General features: G+C 42.0%; 1 protein-coding gene across 1 annotated transcript in view; it reads left to right on the top strand.

Annotated features, from left to right (window-relative positions):
- Nucleotides 1-15,933: 15,933 nt before the first annotated feature.
- PRTG (protogenin) overlaps nucleotides 15,934-22,076 on the top strand; it is a 126,225-nt gene continuing 120,082 nt past the window's right edge. The window contains exons 1-2 of the mRNA XM_047738356.1: nucleotides 15,934-16,423; nucleotides 18,644-18,946. Of these exons, the coding sequence (XP_047594312.1) occupies nucleotides 16,330-16,423; nucleotides 18,644-18,946 (397 nt within the window). The 5' untranslated portion in view covers nucleotides 15,934-16,329. The remainder of the gene's footprint in view (nucleotides 16,424-18,643; nucleotides 18,947-22,076) is intronic.

Here is a 22,076-nt window from a genome sequence, read left to right as displayed (position 1 = left end):
TTTTCTCTGACAAAACCATGGTGCCTTGTTGACTTCACACTCTCTGACAGCTTCCCAGAATATTTGTTGGCTTTCTTTCTGAACTGGGCTATGGCAGAGATCTTTAGAGAAGATATATATAGAGAGAGAGAGAGAAAGAGAGAGAGAGGAAAAAAAATATATATATATATATTTTTAAAGAACAATAGGTAGAAGTATGATTTTCTTTGATATATATACACTCCACAAATAGGTATGTAAACTTATTTGGGAGGGCAGGTGGATGTGAAGCTTCTTGTTCATCACAGACATGAAACTGAATACCTTTGCACTGATTCTGGAGGAAAGATTGCATCAGATATCTTTCTGACCCTTTGGAAGCCAAGAAGCCTCCTTATAGTCACTGAAAAAAAAAATCTGAACTCTTTTGGAGTATGAAATGTTTAACTGAACATGGAGCTCAGTTGCACATTATATATGCAAATATATTACTGTTTACATTTATTGAGCATTTATTTACCATGTACCAGGTGCTCTGCCAAGCTGCTAATATGTATTATTTCATTTAGTCCTCATAACAACTCCATCATGTAGATACTAACTATCATCCATATATTACAGGTGGCAACACTCAAGTTCAGGGGATTAAGCAACTTGCCTAATATCCTGAAACTAGGTAAATGATGGGAATAATTGAAACCAAGTAATCAGACCCAAGATTAAAGAATTCACTCTTAATCACTACAAGGACCATGGAGAGAAAAGTAGAAGTTTGGAAAGAGAACTTCACATATATATTTAGTTCTTGTATATATTTAGTTCCAAATTAAGTGAAGTTTAACAGTTGAAATGAGCATTTATTTTAGTCTAAGACTTGCATTTCTGCTGAACTTAAAAAAAAAAAACCCATTAGGCAAAAAAAAAAAAAAAAAATTAGTGAAAGAAACATGGTTTTAACAACATTGTGAATTTTTGTTCTATCTTTGTGAGCATTCACATAACTTAGAAAGCCAGGGAAGCTAGTCAGAGACAGAAGACCAAGGCAAGTGATATATTTCTATCCCTAGACTGGGTGGGAAGCCAAAAGATACTTATTTGCTGGCAAAATCAGAGACGGAGGAAAAGATTTATCATAGAAACCCTCCCTGTTTTCCGGCATCCAAACTGAAGAGATTGTTGCATACCTCTCTCTCAACAAATTGAGCCCTTACTTACCCTTGAAGTTAGACCTGTTTGTCAGCTTTGTATGCAGAGTATAACATTTTGTTTCAGTTTTTATGTCTTCTAATACACTAGCCTGTTCCTCTCACTTGTCATTAGTTGTTTGTGTTTTTTGTCTTTTTTTTTTCCTGTGGATTTTCCATTTCTACACGCAGACTACCTATCTCATTCCTTATATTCTTCACCAGACGGCCTTTTTTCATTAACCTGTTCTTTTATCTAGAACAAAGAAAATGACAAATTGATCCCTAATCAAAGAAAATCACACTTTTTGGGGTATTTGGGTGGCTCAGTTAAGTGTCTGCCTTTAGCTCAGGTCATGATCCCAGGGTCCTGGGATCAAGCCCCACTTTGGGTTCTCTGCTCAGCAGGAAGCCTGTTTCTCCTTCTCCCTCAGCCTCCCGCTCCCCCCTGCTTGTACTCTCTTTCTCTCATTCAAATAAATAAATAAAATATTTTTTAAAAATTAAAAAAAAGAAAATCACACTTCTATTGATTGTTTCTTTAAAAGATAGAAAAAGAAAACTGCCAAATGAGTTTTTGTTCACTCTTTTTATGATGTATCTTTTTCTTTTTTTACGATTTTATTTATTGATTTGACATCGAGATAGAGAGAGAGCACAAGTAGGCAGAGCAGGGCAGGCAGACAAGAGGGAGAAACAGGTGGGGGTCTCTACTGAGACCCTACTGCTGAGCAGGGAGCCTGATCTGGGACTGGATCCCAAGACCCTGGGATCATGACCTGAGCCGAAGGCAGATGCTTAACAGACTGAGCCACCCAGGTGCCCCTGGGTTGTATCTTTTAAACACTTCTACAGAATAGCTGATAAAATATTGTATGAGATTAATTTTCTGAAAACACCTAATAAACTATAAAAATTATATTAATGGAAGTCATTACTTCCTATTTGGTTTACTTCCTAGAAAAGAACACTGCTTTTGAAATTTATTTCATATTACAAAAAGTTTAAATTGGGATAAGTTAGGCAAACTGAAAATAACTATTCAAAGTACAATTTTCTAATTTTTCTGAAGTCATGATCAGACAAACTTACAGGCTAATAAAATTTAGTAAATTGTTGCTTTCAAAAAGTTTATAACTTAGACCCCACTGGTTGTTGGAATGATGAATGAAAAATAACCCATATCAAGGCACATAAAGATGAAATTTCAGAGCACCTTTGATAAACAGATAATCCTTAAAACATCCAGAGAGTGGGGGGGAAAGCCCACATTCAAAGAATAGAAGTCAGAATGTTTTATAGGACTCCTTAATGCAATATGATGCCAGAAGACAGTGGATGCTTTTAAAGTTTTGAAGGACGATGCTTTTCTTTTTCTGTTTTTAAGATTTTATTTTATATTGAGAGAGAGAGAGTGGAGGAGGAGGGGCAGAGGAAGAAGAAGAGAGAATCTTTTTTTTTTAAGACTTTATTTATTTGACAGAGATCACAAGTAGGCAAAGAAGCAGGCAGAGAGAGAGAGGAGGAAGCAGGCTCCCTGCCAAGCAGAGAGTCTGATGCGGGACTCGATCCTAGGACTCTGGGATCATGACCTGAGCCAAAGGCAGAAACTTAACCCACTGAGCCACCCAGGCACCCCAAGAAGAGAGACTCTTAAGCAGGCTCCACACCTAACGCAGAGCCCAACACAGGGCTCAATCTCATAACCCTGAGATGAGGACCAAAGCTGAAATCAAGAGTTGGATGCTTAACTGAGCCACCTAGGCACCCCTTAAAGATTTTATTTTTAAGTAATCTCTATATGCAATATGGGGCTTGAACTCACAACCCCTAGATCAAGAGTCACATGCTCTACTGACTGAGCCAGCTAGGCACCTTGGGATGACGATTTTCATTCAAGAGTTGTTTCTTGCTGGGCGCCTGGGTGGCTCAGTTGGTTGGGCAACTGCCTTAGGCTCAGGTCACGATCCTGGAGTCCCGGGATCGAGTTCCGCATCGGGCTCCCAGCTCCACCGGAGTCTGCTTCTCCCTCTGACCTTCTCGCCTCTCATGCTCCCTCTCGCAAATCAATAAATGAAATCTTTAAAAAAAAATTATTTCTTGCTGTACCATCAATCAAGCACAAAGAGTGAAACAAATATTTTGAACTCTTCAAGGATTCAAATAACACCTACCAAGTACCCTTTCTTGGAGATCTACTACAGGATATGTTTTAGCAAAATAAAAGAATATGCGAGAAAGAAGATGATGTGGGATCCAGGAAACATGGTTCCAACTCTGGAGAGCTGAGAAGGAGAGTCCTAGGACAAGAGCTAGGCAGCAGGCTGCTAGAGTAAGCACCCCAGACTGGAAGAGGGAGTGGACGTTCTGGCCAGGAGGGGCAAGGTACACAGACCATTCATTGGCATTATGACTTTTAACTCTATGCACATGTGTTACTTTAATAACATTTAAATTAACATTTTAAATTATATCCTGTCTTGAATTGTTCTCTCACCTACATAAACACATTCCTACCCAGCCAAGTCCCTCCAGCACAGTGTTCATATTGCTGTTAACGGCATATTTCACAGAACTTTGTCAGCATTCGTTTATATGTCTGTCTCCACAGCTACGATGTGAGCTTTATGAGGGTTGGGGCTGCATCATTTCATCTGATTTTCTCACCATCCGGCGGAGTGCCTGAATAGATAGTATGTGTTTGCCTGTTTGAACCAGATACTGTTTAAGATAGCACTGGAAAGAAATTCCTCAAAAAGAGCATTTTGTATTGACATAATAGAGTTTCAAATCAGAGGAAAAGTCTATTTCAAACAACTAGCATTTCAAAAATATCCTCTTGACATTAGTATTAAACTACCAACAGGCGAATTGTTTATATATCCAAAAGGTACTAATTCGTTCATTTAAATAAATATTGAGTGTCCACTTTGTGCCAGAAAATCTCCTACTGTAAACCAGATAAAGTCTTCTAGTGGGAGATAGGAAATCAATCACACACACACACAAAACCCACCAGATGCAATAATGCTGGTCTGGGTAAGGGAACAGAGAAGGGCGGGGACAGGGGGTGGTGAGACGAAGGGATGCTCTCTTGGATGGGGTGGCCGGCGAGGGCCTCCTTCACATCTCTTTGTCCCCGTTCTTCCTCTGCTGCCCTTCGTCTTATTAGGAAATGGGGTTGCCTTAGAAAACACCTAGTGAGTTTTGAGTCAGAATGACCCTGCACTAAATAAGATTCTTTAAGAAGAGGTGGAGGAAGAGGAAGAAGAGAGGGCAGCTCCTCCTCCCTACCTACACTTAAGGTGATTAAACAGAACCTCTCTGGGACTCAGGAAAGGATTCCTTGCACCTCAAAAGCAGCATCTGTGAAGGAGCTGCTGTGAAGCCTTAGAAGAAATTAACACTTCTTCACTAGTGCAAGAACTTTAAAAACAAGTATGCAGGGTTCCATTCCAACTTGGGTGCTACCATTCACTGAGGAATGGGATGTGAATGGTATACATGGGAATATGATTGCTTAGCGGCCATCAAACCTAAGGGAAACTGTAAGACCCAAGTTCGAAAATGAAAATTTCTCCCAATTCTTAAAACATACATAATTAAGGAGGATTGATTTTTGTCCAGGAGTAAGTCATACCTACCCCTCCCAAAATACATAGTCATACATTTTCATCTTGGAGAGTGAAGACATACCTAACTCCTCAGTCTTTGTTCACAGTTGTGTTGTCGCTAAAAATGCTGCCTAAGAAAGTTGCTCTGTTATAAAATGAGTACTTATTGATAGGCAGTATTTTTTTAAGATTTTATTTATTTATTTGAGACACAGAGAGGGACAGAGAGAGCATGAGAGGGAGGAGGGTCAGAGGGAGAAGCAGACTCCGCACTGAGTGGGGAACCCAGTGCGGGACTCAATCCTGGGACTCCAGGATCATGAACTGAGCCAAATGCAGTCCCTTAAATGACTGAGCCACAGGGTGTCCCAGATAGACAGTTATTTAAGAAAAAAAAATAGGGCAACTAGTAGCTTATTAAGTCATCAGTCTTAGTTATTTTAATTATCTTAATTAGAATTTGAACTTGCAGAATATAAATAAAAATGCTAGTCAAAGCAAAAGAATTAAAATCTACTGGTATGATGATGTATATCCCTACATTATTTACCTTTTCTTCTCTAATAGCCAAGAGAAAAAAAAAAAAAAAAACACTTTGCAGTGATCCAAAAACCTCTGGAAAACTTAGACAAACTTTAAAAAATTCTATATCTGTAATTATAATCATTAAAACTATTCTCCTTTAATCACCTTCACATAGTATATTATCCTTTGGCAATGAGAGCCATACGATTTGTAAACTAGAGAAATTTGAATGTATGTTTGTTAGCTGGAAACATGTGACTTAGTCAAGGATCTACCAGTTTATGAGCTCCTAGACACAGATGGTGGACCACATGGGTGTGGCCACCCAGGAGACGGTAAACAGCAATTACTAAACACTAAGTATTACTAAATACTACATGCTCTCATTTATGAAAGGAATAGAAAAACTAGCAAGCTAATAGATAGTGACAGACCGCCAGACTTTCAAGTGACAGACTTCAAATTTCTGAAGTGATACAAAATACATTTTCAATGAAATATTTAATTATTCACCAACTTAGGTCCTTCAGGAGTTGATCAAGAAAATTATTCGTTTAGGGGCACCTGGCTGGCTCAGTCGGTGTAGTGTGCAGTTCTTAGTCTCGGGGTTGTGGGTTCGAGCCCCACACTGGGTATAGAACGTACCTGAAAAAAACAAAATAAAATCTTAAAAAAAATTGTTGGTTCCTAAAATCTAACTCAGTAAATTATGGGCTAGAAACTGCTACTATATCTGTGTGTGTGTGTGTGTGTGTGTTATCAACATTTCCCATGGCAGGGAGTGGAGAGAGCTTGGTGTTCCTTGAAGCTCGGGCCTTGGAACCTAGGCCAGGTGAGCTGGAAGTGGACAGAAACGACTCAGAGCTTCTAACTGTGAACTTTCTCTACTTCCACATCAGCCCCATTGCAGGCATACCGACCACGCACTCCATTCATCAGCAGACAAACATAATTATTCCTCCTTTTGAAAATTTGGGGACCCCCCTGGCCCACTGTGTGCAAAGCACTTTGCTAGGTGCTATGTAAAGGTGTTGAGGCATGGTGCGCTAGTTGAGGACAGTCATAAAAGATTTATGACTGTACTAAATAAAAGCTTAGCATGGGTGTGTCTAGGCATGGAGTGCTGAAGTCCCTTTAGACCCCTGGAGTGCCTCTAATGAAGCATGAAGGTGTTGGGGCCAATATCTAAGTACACAGTGTTCCCTCCCTCGCCACCATTTTCCTTTTTTTCTCATCCCCCAAGCAGAACATGAGTAAGAACACGCACCTCTCCAGTGGCTGGAAGATCAGCAGCAAGGCAGTTTAGGAGATGAAGAATTTCTAATCCCACAGTCATGCTGTGAATTTATTCCACAGCTTGTACTTCTTTGGTCTAAATGTTTTCCCACCTCTTCTTATTGCTTTTGCTTTATAGATCGTCACTGCACTCTTCTTCAAATCCTCAGATCTTCCATTTCCTATTTTTTTTCTTTTTTCCGCTTCAGTTGCATCAAGTGGCACTAGAAATAGAATTTTTTTTTTAAGATTTTATTTATTTGACACAAGGAGAGTAAGAGAGAGGGAACACAAGCAGGGGGAGAGAGAGAAGGAGAAGCAGGCTTCCCAATGAGCAGGGAGCCGGATGTGGGGCTCCATCCCAGGACCCCGGGATCATGACCCCAGCCGAAGGCAGATGCTGAACAACTGAGCCACCCAGGTGCTCCGAAATAGAACTTTTTAAAATGATAGATTTGTTTGTTTGTTTGTTTATTACAGAGAGAGAGTGTGTGTGTGAGGAGGAGGGAAGGGACAGGGAGAGAGGAGAGACAAACCCAAGCAGACTCCTGGCTGAATGCGGAGCCCAAGAGGGGGCTGGATCTCACGACCCTGAGATCACAACGCAAGCCCAAACCAAGTCAGATGCCTAAATGACTGTACCACCCAGGCACTCCAGAAATAGAACCTTTATTCGAAGATAAGCTAAAAAGGAGGGAATAATTAAGTTTAGATGCCAGAAGTTCTATTTAGCTTCCCATTGCCATGTTTTCATACATGCATTTTGCTTGTTACTTCTTCAATGCTTTGGAGTAGAACTCCTGAAACGAGAATTCAGTTGGTCTTAAATCTGGTCTCTACAGACTTTTGAACAGGATCAAAGACAATGAACCCAATGATATGTTGTTCTTGGTGTGGTTAAAGAAACAAATACACACGAAGCAATAAAGCATGGATCAAACAAGCCCAAACCTGAGTTCTGCATGATCCTTTCCTGGTTGTATGACCCTACACAAATTTCTTAACCTCTCCAAGATTGTGTCCTTCTCTGTAGAATAGGATTAGCTATTGCTTTTGCTAATATGATTATTTTGGCTCCTAAATATTTCACCCCCTTGGTTATTCTCTGCCTGCATGCTAGACATTGCCTCTTAAAATGTAGTATTCAGGGGCACCTGGGTGGCTCAGTCATTAAGTGTCTGCCTTTGGCTCAGGTCATGATCCCAGCCTCCTGGGATGGAGCCCCACATCGGGCTCCCTGCTCAGAGAGGAGCTGCTTCTCCCTCTCCAGCTCCTCCTGCTGTGTTCCCTCTCTCTGTCTCTGTCAAATAAATAAATAAAAATTTCTTTTTTTTTTGACAGACAGATCACAAGTAGGCAGAGAGGCAGGCAGAGAGAGACAGGAGGAGGAGGCAGGCTCCCCGCTGAGCAGAGATTCCCCACATGGGACTCGATCCTAGGACCCTGAGATCATGACCTGAGCCGAAGGCAGAGGCTTTAACCACTGAGCCACCCAGGCACCCCATAAAATCATTTTTTTAAAGGTACTATTCAGGGGTGCCTGGGTGGCTCAGTGGGTTGAAGCCTCTGCCTTTGGCTCAGGTCATGATCCCAGGGTCCTGGGATCGAGCCCTGCATCTGGCTCTCTCCTCAGCGGGGAGCCTGCTTCCTTCTCTCTCTCTGCCTGCCTTTCTGCCTTCCTGTGATCTCTGTCAAATAAATAAACAAATAAATCTTTATAAATAAATAAATAAATAAATAAATAAATAAATTTATTTTTATATTCAGAGATGAATATAGTTTGACCAAAGTGGCACATAGTAAATCTAACCCTTCTTCGTCCTGGACAATATATGTATCTATGAACACAGCACAGGTTTGCATTAGCATGACTGCAACCACACACATTGTTGGCTCAGTTGTGATTGACACCTACAAGTCTTTTTCTCAGAAACTGCAGGTAAGTCAGGTTTCCTCATGCCCAACTCTGACTCCTGTCCATCAAATGCAATTAAACTGGCCAAAAAATAGGAGTTTGTATTTGTCTCAGTTCAATTCCATTCTGTTTTCTTTTTTTAAAGATTTTATTTATTTATTTGACAGATAGATCACAAGTAGGCAGAGAGGCAGGCAGAATTCCATTCTGTTTTAAAAACAAGGGAGCTCTCATCCATCACACAGCGCAGCTATACCAGTTGTCCGTGGTTTACTGGTCCGTGCCAAAGAGACTAACAGGCGGTAGTCTCAGGTAGACTGTGATAGGAGCATGGAGAGTGTGCCAGTAAGAACCAGTGAATAGCGTTATTTCAGAGCATAAAATATAGAAGCAACTCTTGGCTAATAAAAATGATCTTGTTAGAATCTGTTAGTCATTCTGTCTACCTCCTGCTACCACTTCTCCCTCTCTTCAACTTTTCACAGTACACTCAGGGTTCTACGAAGAAGGACTCTGAGTCAAGTAGACTTTGGGGAACACCATGCTTGCTTGTGTTATGTACCTGCTATGTGAACCAGATTAAGCTACTTAGCCTCCTGGAGCCTCTGCTCATTGGCAAAATGAGGACAGCAATAGCCAGCCTATCGAGCTGTGAAGACTGAGACAGCAATGGCCAGCCTATTGAGTTGTGAAGACTGAGATAAAGTTCTGAAGTGCCGGCATAGGGCAGATAGCAAAGAGTGCCCTAGAGGCAGCTGACCCCAGGGCAGCTTTTGGAAAATCATGGCCTGCAGGACAAAGTTCAAGCTCCTTAGCATGGCATGAGGCCTCTTTGGACATGGCCCCATGTCTCCTTCCTCCACTCTTCACTGTGGTCTGTATCTAGCTATACTGACCTAGCCGTGGTTTCCTGAGTATATTGTGAACTTTCATACTTCAATGCCCTATCCATACTTTTCTCTCTGGAAGTCTAGCCACTATCCAGTCCAGCTAGAAAACTTTGACTCAGCTGCAAAATTCACCACAGATATCGGCAACTCCGTGATCCATGTGTTAGGAGACCATTCTTTGTGGTTCTCTAGAATTTCTGCCCAACAGAGAATAGCTTGCAAGGGAGAGAGCAACTGCACTTTGTTCTGGTCTGTGTCTTCAAGGATGTTGGTATAATGAATAGCTGAGGAAGACACAGAGAGTGTCTCTCTCTGGGACAGAGGGAAGGTGTGCTTGCTGCTCATTATAAGTTTTGGGTAGCTCCTGCTCCTTTTCCTTCCCCCTCCAGCTATCATCATCTCCATCTCCTCCCCCTCCCCCCCCCTCCTCCTCCTTTTTCCTACTAAAGATTTGGGTTTCTTAAGTTTAGGATTCCTCTCCTGTAACACAATCTACTGTCTCTGTGAGGGACATTTGGCCCTCTTTATATGGCCCTGTGGGATCTGTGTATGCTTACGGATCTGTGTATGCTTAGGGAACTGATACAAAATTGTTGGTACTTTGGCTACTGCTATTGCCATGAGCACTAAACACTCCTTCATCTCCAACCAAGGAGTTTTGTGTCTTTTATCAGTATCCACAAAATGGTGATAGGCTAACTTTGCTCAATTGTAAGCAGGGTAAAATCTAAGACCTTTCATACCCCTTGGTAGCATGCTCCCTCCCTTCCTATCTCATCCCACTGTAGGAGTATACATTTCTTTTCTTTCTTTCTTTTTTTTTTTAAGATTTTATTTATTTCTCAGAGAGAGAGAGAGAGAGAGAGAGAGCAAGAGAGCACAAGCAGGGGAAGCAGCAGGCAGAGGGAGAAGTATGCTCCCTAGTGAACAGGGACATGGGGCTTAATCCCAGGACCCCGAGATCATGACCTGAGCCAAAGGCAGACAGACACTTAATGGACTGAGCCACCCAGGCATCCCTACATAATTTTCTTATAATTGTATCTGTAACATCTGTCGATGCCTGGAACACACAGTACTTTGTTGAATGAGTGAATATGGTCAGCCCTCAGCAATTCCTTTAAGACTCTTCCCATTGCTAGTATATTTCCATGGGGATGCCCAGTGCTCTTGGCCCCAGTTCTAAATGTCTTGTGTTCTCTTCTGCCACAAACCCTTGATCACCTCTTCTTTCCTGCCCTGAAATGACCAATTTAGTTCTAATGTCTTATGAGTTACTCCTGGCCCCTGTTTCCTCTTTTCTGTTCTAGGAACAAATCTTCACCAAAGAGCCCCTCAGGACCTCTCTTTAGTTTCTACCATCCTAGACAACAATCAGGAATAGAAAAGATTTTCATTCTATCATGCAACTTATTCGTTATGCATTGTTTTACATGCAAATTCAGATAACTATGTCCTCTGTCTTTTAATTCAAGCCATTGACATAAATGTAGACTAGGTAAGTTCATCTCCAAGTACACGATTTTGTACTACTCTCCCCAAGAAATTTCTCCCAATTGTTTTCTACCTATTTAAACAATATTTCACTACAGTAATTTCTTCAGTAAGCAAGTATCTATTCAGTTCCTCTTAATTGCAAGGCCAGGGTCTTTCTCACTTTAAGGAAACAAAGATAAATCAGATATGATTTGTGTCCTCAAAATGCTAGTGATAAAATATGTATAAGTTATATGCCACAAAAATACTGTAAGATTTTAAACAAAATAACATCTGTGCTGAGTCTGAAAATACAGATAAAATTTAGAGGCTCTCAACACAGTGTGGAGATGAGGGTAAAAATAGTTTTCTAGGCTCAGGGAAGAGCTCCTGCAAAGGCTCAGGGTCAGGGCAATTCTATCGGGGCAATCATCAGAAGGTTCACTTTGGCCTGAGTGTCAAATACATTTAGGAAAAGATTGACTGTAAAGTTGTAATGGGAGATTGGGACCAGAGCAGGGGGCCATTAGGATTGAGGCATTTGCTATATAATGAACACTTTGGTATTTTACAGGCAATGAGGGGGCAGTGAAAGTTTTTTGATAAGAAGAAAAACTCGATCACAAGCAAGTTAACCTGGTAGTCACTATAGAAATGGATTGGAACATGGAAAGATGAGAAGATTTGGGAGAAGTCTATTGAGAGCTAGAACATGACCAGTGGCAGGAGATACTGAGTGGAGAACAGATTTTAAAAGGTATCAGAGAAAGTTGACAACGTGGAGCTCTTGAATGGCAGTAGATGCTTCAACAGAGTGTGATTTTGCATAATCCCTTTAACAACCAATCAGTACTTTTCCATAAGAATATCAAGAGATGTGGGTGGTCAGATGTCTTGTTGAAATCAAGATGTGTTTTGCTTTTCCATTATCCTTGACTTACCCTGATACATGTATTCTTAGCAAACATGGGCTTCTGACTTGTCATCACCACTCACTTTCCTATGCATTTAAACCCCTCATTTTTTTTATTGTAAAAACAGCCCACATTATATAAATTTCTTCTTAACAATTTTAAGTGAACAGTATTGTTAACTATATGTATGTTACTGTACAACAGATACCTAGAAATTTTTCATCTTGTATAAATTTCATACTCATTGAAGCATAACTCTGTCTCCTTCTTCCATACCCCCTGGCAACCACCATTCCACTTTCTGTTTCTATGAGTCTGATTACTTTAGATACCTTAGATTAGCAGAATCATACGTTATTTGTCTTTTTGTGATGGGCTTATTTCACTTAGCATAATGTCTTCAAGATTCATTCATGTGTAGCATATGACAGGACCTCCTTATTTAGGGCTGAATAATATTTTATATATATATATCACACTTTCTTTATCCATTTGTCTTTTGATGCACATTTAGGTTGCTTCCACATCTTGGCTTTCACATTAACAACACTATTGTGAATAGTGTTGCAATGAACATGAGTATACAAATACTTCCTCAAGATCCTATTTTCTTTTTTTTAAAGATTTTATTTATTTGACAGAAAGAGATCACAAGTAGAGAGAGAGAGAGAGAGAGAGAGAGGAGGAAGCAGGCTCCCTGCCTAGCAGAGAGCCTGATGTGGGACTCGATCCCAGGACCCTGAGATCATGACCTGAGCTGAAGGCAGAGGCTTAACCCACTGAGCCACCCAGGCAGCCCCCCCTATTTTCAATTCTGCTGATACACATCTGAAAGTAGGATTGTTAGATCATATTATAGTTCTATTTTTAATTTTTTTGAGGCATCTCAATACCATTTTCCATAGCAGCTGCTATGCAATTTTATAATTCCACAAATAGTTACCACCCTTCTATGAAAAAAAATCCATTTCGGAATGCTTCTGATGGCAAAAATTAAGTTCATGGGTGAGTGATTTCTGAAGTCATGAGAATCATAGCATGTGATCCTTATCTGGGGCCGGGTCTTCTAACCAACATAGTAGGTGCTCAATAAATATTTGTTAAATGAAAAGTTGAACAATTCTAGACTTTTTGCTGTCTTTTCTCAATCTCTTGCTTCACAAACATACACAAATGGCCTAGGATTTCATGGAACCAGATTGATGTTCAGAGATCAAAGAGCTTAAAGATCATTTGATATAGCTCCATAATTTGATGGGTAAAGTTATGTGATTTTCCACCCCCCGAAGTTGGGCCAGGCGACTTGAATATTTATTTAAGGAAAAAACAATTCCTTTTTTTTTTTTTTTTTAGACTTACCCTCAGATTTCAGTTCTCAACTATCTGGGCTCTACTCTTTTTAGCTTGAAAATAATTGTTCCTGTTTTAGAATGTGAAAGCAAAATAGAAATAGAGCTTAGGTAGATGTTTATCTCAATGAGCTTGATCTTTCAAGGGGATAACTTTGGGAGATTAAACATCTAGACACTTCCTATCTCTTTCCAGACCAACATAGAAGCTTTTGAAAGAAGTCATCAGAGTTGCCATCAGTGTAATCACCAAACAAATTAATCAAATTCGACTCTTAAAAACTTAAATATTTAAAAATTAAAGGGACTCTGAAGGGACAAAGATTTATCACTATAGGGAATATTTACTTACTATGTAATCATTACAATTATTTACAGAGCTGTACACAGGCACTTTCCATGCATTATATCACAGCAGCCTACTGGTATTATACTGATGCCCATTAAAGAGATAAGATCTGAGACAGTAAATAATTTGTCTGTGAAATACTGAAATTTGGACCCTCATCTGTGAGACAGCAGAACACATTTTCATCACTGCAGTACTACCTACCAAATGCAAGCTACTGTGCTGGAATCTATGGCTCATTTGAGAACTGTGTAACAAGGCCTTAAGTAGTTTATGCAATCTGGTACATGATATAAGACAAGTACTACAGATGAAAGAAAACGTACCTGGCTAAGAAGACATATACTGTGTTAAAGAAGTATGCTATAAATTCTGAAGCCAATAGGAATAGATGATTTAAAAAAAAAAAAAGTAAGAAAGGAAGGAAGAGGGGCTACTGGGTGGTTCAGTCAGTTAAGTGGCCAATTCTTGATTTTGGCTCAGGTTATGATCCCGGAAGGTGGGGAGGATCAAGCCCCATGTTGGGCTCCACGCTCAGTGGGGAGTCTGCTTGAAGATTCTCTCTCCCTCTCCTCAACTTAAATAAATATTTAAGAAAAAAGAAAGTTTAAATTGAAGGCAGAAAGGATTATATAGTAGAAAGGGCAACAAACAAATCAGAACACATGAATTCTGGTTCCCAGCTACCACTCACTAATGAGTGACCTTGGGTATTCTGCAAGTTCTATATGATATTGTATAATTACATCATCAGAGTAATTTTATTGACACCTAACAAGAGACAGTAAATATATCAGAAAAGTTCCGTAGGGTTGTTTAATCTCACTACATTATATATATTATACATACATATATAAATATCACATTTTTATTTCACATTAGAGCAATACTATGTCCTTCTCCAAAGCAACTCAAGGTGCAAAGCCATCCTGTAAGAATCAAAGGCTTCTATGATCAATTAAAATGTTAAAGGAAAGGCAAAGTGGCAATTTAGAAAAAAGTTCTTACGCTGTTTTTTAGCTTATCCCTCCCCTCCCCCAGCCTTTATTTTTCTGATTTATTCAAGAAAGAGAGTATAAAAGCATCTTATTAGCAATTCTTACGCAGGAAATATGAGCACTTAGGGTCAATTGAAAGGAAACTGGGATAAGGGGGAGTCAAGAGGAAGAAGAATGTCATACAATTAGAGAATTTAGTTTAGCTTGCACACAGTCAAGAATGTCATGTAAATTTGTGTAAATTTATCAGATATTTAAAACATTCTTTATTTCATTTTATTACCTCAACATTTTCCCCTTTCCATGAACCTTTATACGGATGCTTAGAAATCGTTTTAATTAATCTAAATTTTAAGTAAAGTTTTGGAGGCAGTATAGCCAAGGGTATATCTGCTTCACACGGTTTAAGATTGTTAAACAGGCTGATCCTTATTACAGAAAGCTTCTGGGGAAGGTAGTGCTGCCCTCCCAGCAGATGTTCTAAAACTGTTGACGCCCCGCCCCCCCCACCAGGTTTTTCTCATAAGGAGGGTTTTGGGGAAATGCTAAAGGCAGTGTGTTGATGACTCAGTGACAAAAGCTAGATTTCTGTCAGCAGCTTTCATTAAGGTTAGCTTTTAGCCTGTGCCCTCACCATGTGCCATAGATTTAGTTTTGGATTAGCAACTGCTAATCCACATGGAAATGATCTCTAAGATCCACATATGTTTAGCAATCTGATTACATTTTCAAATGTACCTTTTAACTCCTCTCGTTGTCCTTCATTTTAAGAGATGTGAACAAATTAATAACATTTGTGTCTTTCCAGGTCAGTTTAACTCAGGTAGTCTAAGAACGCTTAGTTCCCCAAGGCAAGCTCAGAGAATCTAGAAATCTCCTGATTTCCCCTCAACTCTTAGGACAGGGCCCTTTGTGTGCACAGTTCTTACGAATTCGAGAACTTGACTAACTTGAGAAACAGAATAAAACATCTCCCCAAAAGGTGATTGTTGATTTCAGGGCACTTTTTGAAGCTGTTTTTAAGCCAGTGCTGCATCTGATGGGGTACAGGGAGGGCAAGAGCCGTCCCCAAATGTGGCACTTAGCACCCGGACATGCCTCCAGTCAGGCTGACAAATCTCCGAAGTGGGAATCGTCAGTTTTCCCTCCACAGGGCCTCGGCGTGTGAGGGAAGGAGGGGGATGGGCAGGGGCCATCAGGGGAAAAGTCTCTGGCCTTTCCACGTCTCTCAACACCATCCCTCCCCCACCCCGCCTCCTCCTTCCCCGAATCCTAAACAAGCCGGCGGGAGAGGGGCCCCCGGGGCAGCCTGGGCCGCGAAGCTCGGCCTTTGTGGCTCTGTCCTCGACGGTGGAGGGCAGGCAGAGGGGGCGGGGCCGCGGGCCGAAGACCCTCAGCCGGGGCTTGACCCCCAGGTGCATTGTCAGGCGGGGCCCACCCCCTCCCCGCGGGGCAGCGACAGGGCTGCCACGGGGCCCCCTCCTGGCGTCTCCCTCCGCCGGCCGCACCGACCTCGCGGTCCCCAGACCAGGGGCCAGATGTAGAAAGTAGTCCCCAGGCCGGCAGCGGCGGCGCTGTCCACTCCGCCGCCCCCGCCCCCTCCAGCCGGCGCCTCACTCCGCCCCCAGGCCGGACTCTCAGGCCCCCCGCCTCTTGCGAGCGGGTGTCCGTGCGCCGGCCTCGCCGCGACACAGAGACCCGCAGCCGGCCGCGCCGAGCCCACGCCACGCCGGAGCCCGAAAGGGAAGCCAGGGTGTGCGCGTCCAGCAGCGGCGTGGGGAGCGCCCGGAGGCGGGGGCGGGCAGGCAGGCGGACAGCGGCTACCGGGCGGCCGGGGAGCATGCCCACGCAGCCCCGCTGAATGGCGCCTTCTCTGCGACCCCTCGCCCGGCTGCGGCCGCCAGGGATGCTGCTCCGCGCGCTACTGCTCCTGCTGCTGCTCGGCTCCGGTCCAGGTGGGCGCGCTTTCTTCTGCGCCTGTGGGGTTTGAGCAGGCGCGAGTGGGTTGGGGAGAGAGGAAACCGCAGCGGGGGGGTTGGGGGGGACGGCGAGGTCCGCCGCGGTGCGCTGACCACCGGACCTGCACCCTCCCTGCTGCCAGTCGGGAGCCGTTGCTGGAGGCGCGGGCGGCCCGCGGGCTGTGCGGGGGCGCGGGCAGAGCTGTGAGCGCCTCTCCCGTTACACGCCCCTCCTCGCTGCGCTCCGTGAGCCGCAGCCTGCATGCAGGCCCGTGGCTCCCGCTGTCCACTCTTCCCCCTTTCTCCTCGCGCCATTGTCCGGGCTCCGGTCGAGTCCTCGCCTCCGCGGCTAGCCTCAGCTCCAGCTCCGCGCCGCCAGCTCACTCGCCCGCCCGCCCGCCGGGGCCGCCGCGGCGCACGTGGCTTTATTTATATTGTTTCCTTAGTGGCAGCCTGGCCACGCAGGGGGCGCCGCGGTTTCCCTCTGCTTCCCCTTTTTGCAGTGGGGGTTTCCCACACGTTTTAGGCCAGGGGAGAGAATAGGTGAATTCAGCCTTGGGGGCAGCACCCCTAGGGCCCCCATTTCCCCAGATCTGGATCAAGAGAGGGGAAGGTCAGGGGAGGGGTGGAGATAGAGACAAGATGGGTTGGAAGGTGCGTGGCTGATTTGTGTTTGGGGCGCGGGGCGGGGGAGTACCGAGAGCGGAGAAGGCAGGTATAATCTTATGAATAGGATCCCCCCTCCCCCGTAGCCAGGTATTTCGGGGGCAGGGCCAGAGGTGTGTGCCAGTGTGAAGATTCCTCCAAACTCCAGTTTAGCCTTGTGCAAAGTTGTATGAACTAATTTCTCTGGTTTGCATCTGCGCTGGTTTATTCTTAAAGAGATAAAAAAGTATAAAGTGGATGTGATGATTGCGAGGGGTGAGGAGGAAGAGTGTTCAGGAGAATGGGTTATTTTATTTATTTACAGGTTACAAACCCCGGACTTTCATCTTCTCTGGAGGAGTTAGTTTTCTGTTAACATGAGAAAAGGATCAAAGTCAGATGTGACTCGGAAACAATGGGCGCCTTCCGGAGTGGTCCTCGAAGCGCGGGGCTGTTAGGGTCGCTCGAGTCGCCCTGGGCGTATATAAGTCCGCAGCCCGAGCGTGGGAGCATGACTAGTGTGTGAGTTTTCCGAGGACCTGCCTTGATGAGAAACAGATCAGTCCCGGGAATTTGTAATCATGTATTCAGAACATCATAAGGAAGATGAAATATTCCCAAACTCCTAACACTCCCCAATCAGTATGCCAGACTTTACCTGACCTTTGCGCAGAATGCAGGACGTGACAGGGTATTAAGAGGTCACCGGATGTTTTCTCCTGGCAGGGACCGGGGCGATGCGTACGCTTAGATTAGAACCTTTCCTCCTCTCTGATAAAAATGTGTATTGGTTGATTAAGCAATCTCCTATCCTTATTAGACAGTAAGGACCAATTAGTCACAAACTTTCTTCCAGCAGTTGGTAGTTCGAAAGAAAAGAAAGAAAAAAGAAAAGTTTTCTAATCTGATCACCCACTGAGTATAATCAGCAAAAGTTACCAGCGTTTCAAACTCTACAGTTTGCCCATTAAATACCTACCTTACTCTGCAGAAATTAAGTAAATGGATCTATTTCAAGGAGAGGAGACAGTCTTTGCTGTAAAAGGACAGATGGAAAAATGCAAACTTGTAATTTGTCACAAAAGATAAACACACTTTCCAGAGGAGTAGGTGCCAAGGGATCCAAAACACTTCAAGGGACAAGGAAATAAACTTGCTTGTTCACAGAGTTGGAGTTTTGCTAATGATTTCTTGTAAAATTAGACTTTTACGACTTACTCTGTTCAAGATCTTTTTGACAAGCTTGTAAAAGTAGCAAACAGCTTGTACTCTTGAGTTTTCCTGATGATTTTGATACTCTAGCAAGGAGCTTGAGAACAGGATTCATAGAAGGAATAGATGATTATGAAATCTTCCCTATGCTTTTAGAGTAAATGTTGTAAAAAATGATTTTTCTGATTTGTTGAAAAGGTTTGCTGAACTTAGATTGCTTTATTAAGATGTTTATCAGTTAACTAATATGTTTGTTAAACTTTGTCGTGTTACATCCTGAATATGTTTTGCAATTATGTATTAAGAAATGATTTTATACTTGTAATTCTGGATATGCCTCCCCCCTCTTTTTCCTTATAGGAGTGTGGTGCTTTAGTGAACTGTTTTTTATAAAAGAACCACAGGATGTAACTGTCACAAGAAAGGACCCAGTCGTTTTAGATTGCCAGGCTCATGGCGAAGTTCCTATTAAGGTCACATGGTTGAAAAATGGAGCAAAAGTGTCTGAAAATAAACGGATCCAGGTTCTGTCTAACGGCTCTTTATACATCAGTGAAGTGGAAGGCAAGCGAGGAGAGCTGTCTGATGAAGGATTTTATCAGTGCTTGGCAATGAACAAATATGGAGCCATTCTTAGTCAAAAAGCGCATCTTACCTTGTCAAGTAAGTGTTTAAATTCTTCATTGTCTGACAGTTTTCATTGCTACATTTTGATGATTTTGTGATTCACTATGTACTAACCCTAAAAGTCACACAAACTTGAAGAGTTTTCTTGGAGACAGTAGCTGATCCTAAGGGCAAGCAAAAGACTGAGAAAGGGGCACCTGGGTGGCTCAGAGGGTTAAAGCCTCTGCCTTTGGCTCAGGTCACGATCCCAGGGTCCTGGGATTGAGCCCCGCATCGGGCTCTCTGCTGGGCAGGGAGCCTGCTTCCTTTCCCTCTCTCTCTGCCTGCCTCTCTGCCTGCTTGTGATCTCTGTCTGTCAAATAAATAAAATATTTTAAAAAAAGACTGAGAAAAAATTAATGAGTGATTGAGAATGAAAGTCAAGTTAGAACACCTAAACCTGTAGAGAAGTAGCTTTATATAAATTTATAAGTGTTTCACGCTATGAAAGGAGTTGGGTGCAAAAGTTTTAGCTAACACAACAAAAGTTCTAAAATCTCATCTTTCATAAATTAATAATCAAAATTTAAACACAAGTAGATCTTTCTGCTTTGTAGATGGCCCGTGAGTGCTTAATCTTTCTTATAGCCCAGCCTTCCATTTCTCGGAGTGCTTTAAGATCACTCATGTTGCTTTTTAATTGTAGAGAGGGCATTGGTCAGTAACTCTCAAGCCTTTGAAGTATTCCTAGTCTTTTTCTGCTTGGAGAGAAAGAGGTTAAGGCCATTTCCATATTATGCCTAATGGATTTAAACCAGATCTGCCCCCTTTATTCCAGTTGTCATAAAGTTTGCTGTCTAATGATTTCCTTTGTATTAACAGCCCCATCAGATCAGCCATTTGTCCAAGTGATCCAGTGCTTGGTGGTTGACCTGATAACTGTTGAGTGTAAAGATGGGCCTAGGATGGATGGGGAACTCCTTGTTCCCACTGAGGCTTTCCGGCCTCTTTGAGGGATCAAACCTGCAACACTCCAGATGACAATAGACAATGTAAACGTTTAAACAATAACTGTATCTTAAAAATAGTTTTTTAAAAAGATTTTTATTTATTTATTTGACAGATCACAAGTAGGCAGAGAAGCAGGCAGAGAGAGAGGAGGAAGCAGGCTCCCCACTGAGCAGAGAGCCTGATGCGGGGCTCGATTTCAGGACCCTGGGATCATGACCTGAGCAGAAGGCAGAGGCTTTAACCCACTGAGCCACCCAGGCGCCCCTTAAAAATAGTTTTTACAAGTCTCGCAGCTACATTCTTCTGTTAATCCACAAAAGATAGATTTTGTGCAATACTGACAAATTGATCATTTACAGAATGAACAATAGGAAGAGGGAGCTCATAAGATAAAGACATAATCTTTAGGAAGTAGTTTCTTCACCATCTACACAACTGAAATTTAGAAAGCTATTGGCAGGGATTTTCTAGATGACTAACTATTTTAACAGTGTATGGCCATATTTATGCCACCATCATAGTAGTAATTTATTTGTGCAGTAATGATTTATTGTAGAAAATAAGTTCCAAGCAAAAAGGTAGAAAAGCTTCCAGTTCTAACCTCCCCCACCCCCAAATAACAAAAAGTTCTGATAAACTTTTTTGTTTGGCATAAATCACTAGACAATAATCTTTTTGTTTTTGGTTTTTCTGTGCTGTTTTCAGAATAGTGTGCTGTGTTCATTTATTTTTTGTGTAATATAACATTGTTGCGTAGAGTTGTAATTTTTTCACCTTTTCAGCATTGTGGGAAGCTTTTCGTACCAGGAACTGTCGTTTGTATTTCTTTGCTGGAGAGGAGCAGAACAGAAAGGTGGAGGAGGGCGGATGGTCCTTGAAAGGATGAAGCATTTATCATGACCACACATTGTTTCCAGGACCTCCTTAGTAGCCTGACAAAATTCTAAGGCACTCAGAAATGCCTTGAAAACACACAGAGCTTTAAAGTCTGTATAGGATAATAAGTGTTATTAACAGTGAAACAAATGTTAGTATTGGCTTTTTGAGTATCTTTAGATTTTTCTAACTGTAAAAATTATGGATAATAAATATTAGATGTGAATAGTTTTGAAAGCTCTTGTGGTGAAGTAGTTTTCATGTAAGGAGTATCAAAAACTTTCTAGTGAGACTAGAACATTGCTGGCAAATGTCAATTGTACTCAGTTATAGGGACCACACTTTTCATAGGCACGCGTTTTATTTAACTCTGTGGAGATAACTTTGCTAGGAAATTACATTCAGTATTATAGATTTAAAATGAATACATAGTGGTTTTAGATTTTCCTTTAGAAACATGAGACTTCTTAGGGATTCTGAATTCACAAAGTTTGTTTGGGTATTTAAAAAGCAATGTCCAGTGATTGTAAGCTCAAATGACTTTATCCTAAATTCAGGGTAAAGATGTTATACATATTAAACAGGAAGAGAATAGGCATTAAGTGGACATTCTGTTTCGCTTTAAAAAAAAAAAAAAAGCTGGTTCTCTCCCAGTTATTGATAGCAGCAGGGTGCAAGTATGTTCTTTTTTATTTTTCTGATCAAAGATTTGCCAGCAAGCATATCTTTTGATTCAGAAGTGTAAGAGTATAGCATCTGAAAATCTTAAACTTCAATCTGTGCAAGGTTTAGATTTTTAACACATAGGCAATCAAGTCTGGGTTTCTAAACTTAGGAACTAGAAGCTGAAAGTTGCACTCTAGGCAAGAATTCCATTATTCATGTGTAAATTAGGAATTCACAGGGTTAAAAGGTTAGAAACTGGCCAGGATGAGGTTTACCCTTGTGATAAAGAGCAGATGACCCTCATTCATTGGCCAAAGCTTTCATGTAGCTCTTCTGCAAAGTTAGTTATTGCCATGAATTGTTCTTGAGGAATGCAGAAATTCAAATGTGAACAGGCCTTTCCTTAAGTGTCACTATGGAGCCTTATCTCCCAAGCACATCAGAGCCTGCTCCAGGGACAAGGTTCCTCCCCAAAGGCCTGGAGGCTTGGCTTTCCTGTTGTTCATCCAAGCACAAAAGAATTTATCTAACTGAGTTCTTCTAAGGCATCCCATTTTTAAAGGAAAGTATAGGGTTAAAGTAATATTTAGTTATTTTTTTTAAAGGTAATCCTTTTTATTGATAGGCATTTTAG

The sequence above is a fragment of the Lutra lutra genome, chromosome 7 (assembly GCF_902655055.1).
Source record: "Lutra lutra chromosome 7, mLutLut1.2, whole genome shotgun sequence".
Taxonomy (NCBI): domain Eukaryota; kingdom Metazoa; phylum Chordata; class Mammalia; order Carnivora; family Mustelidae; genus Lutra; species Lutra lutra.
The sequence above is the reverse complement of the archived record's forward strand: the minus strand, read 5'-3'. Positions and strand labels throughout refer to the sequence as shown.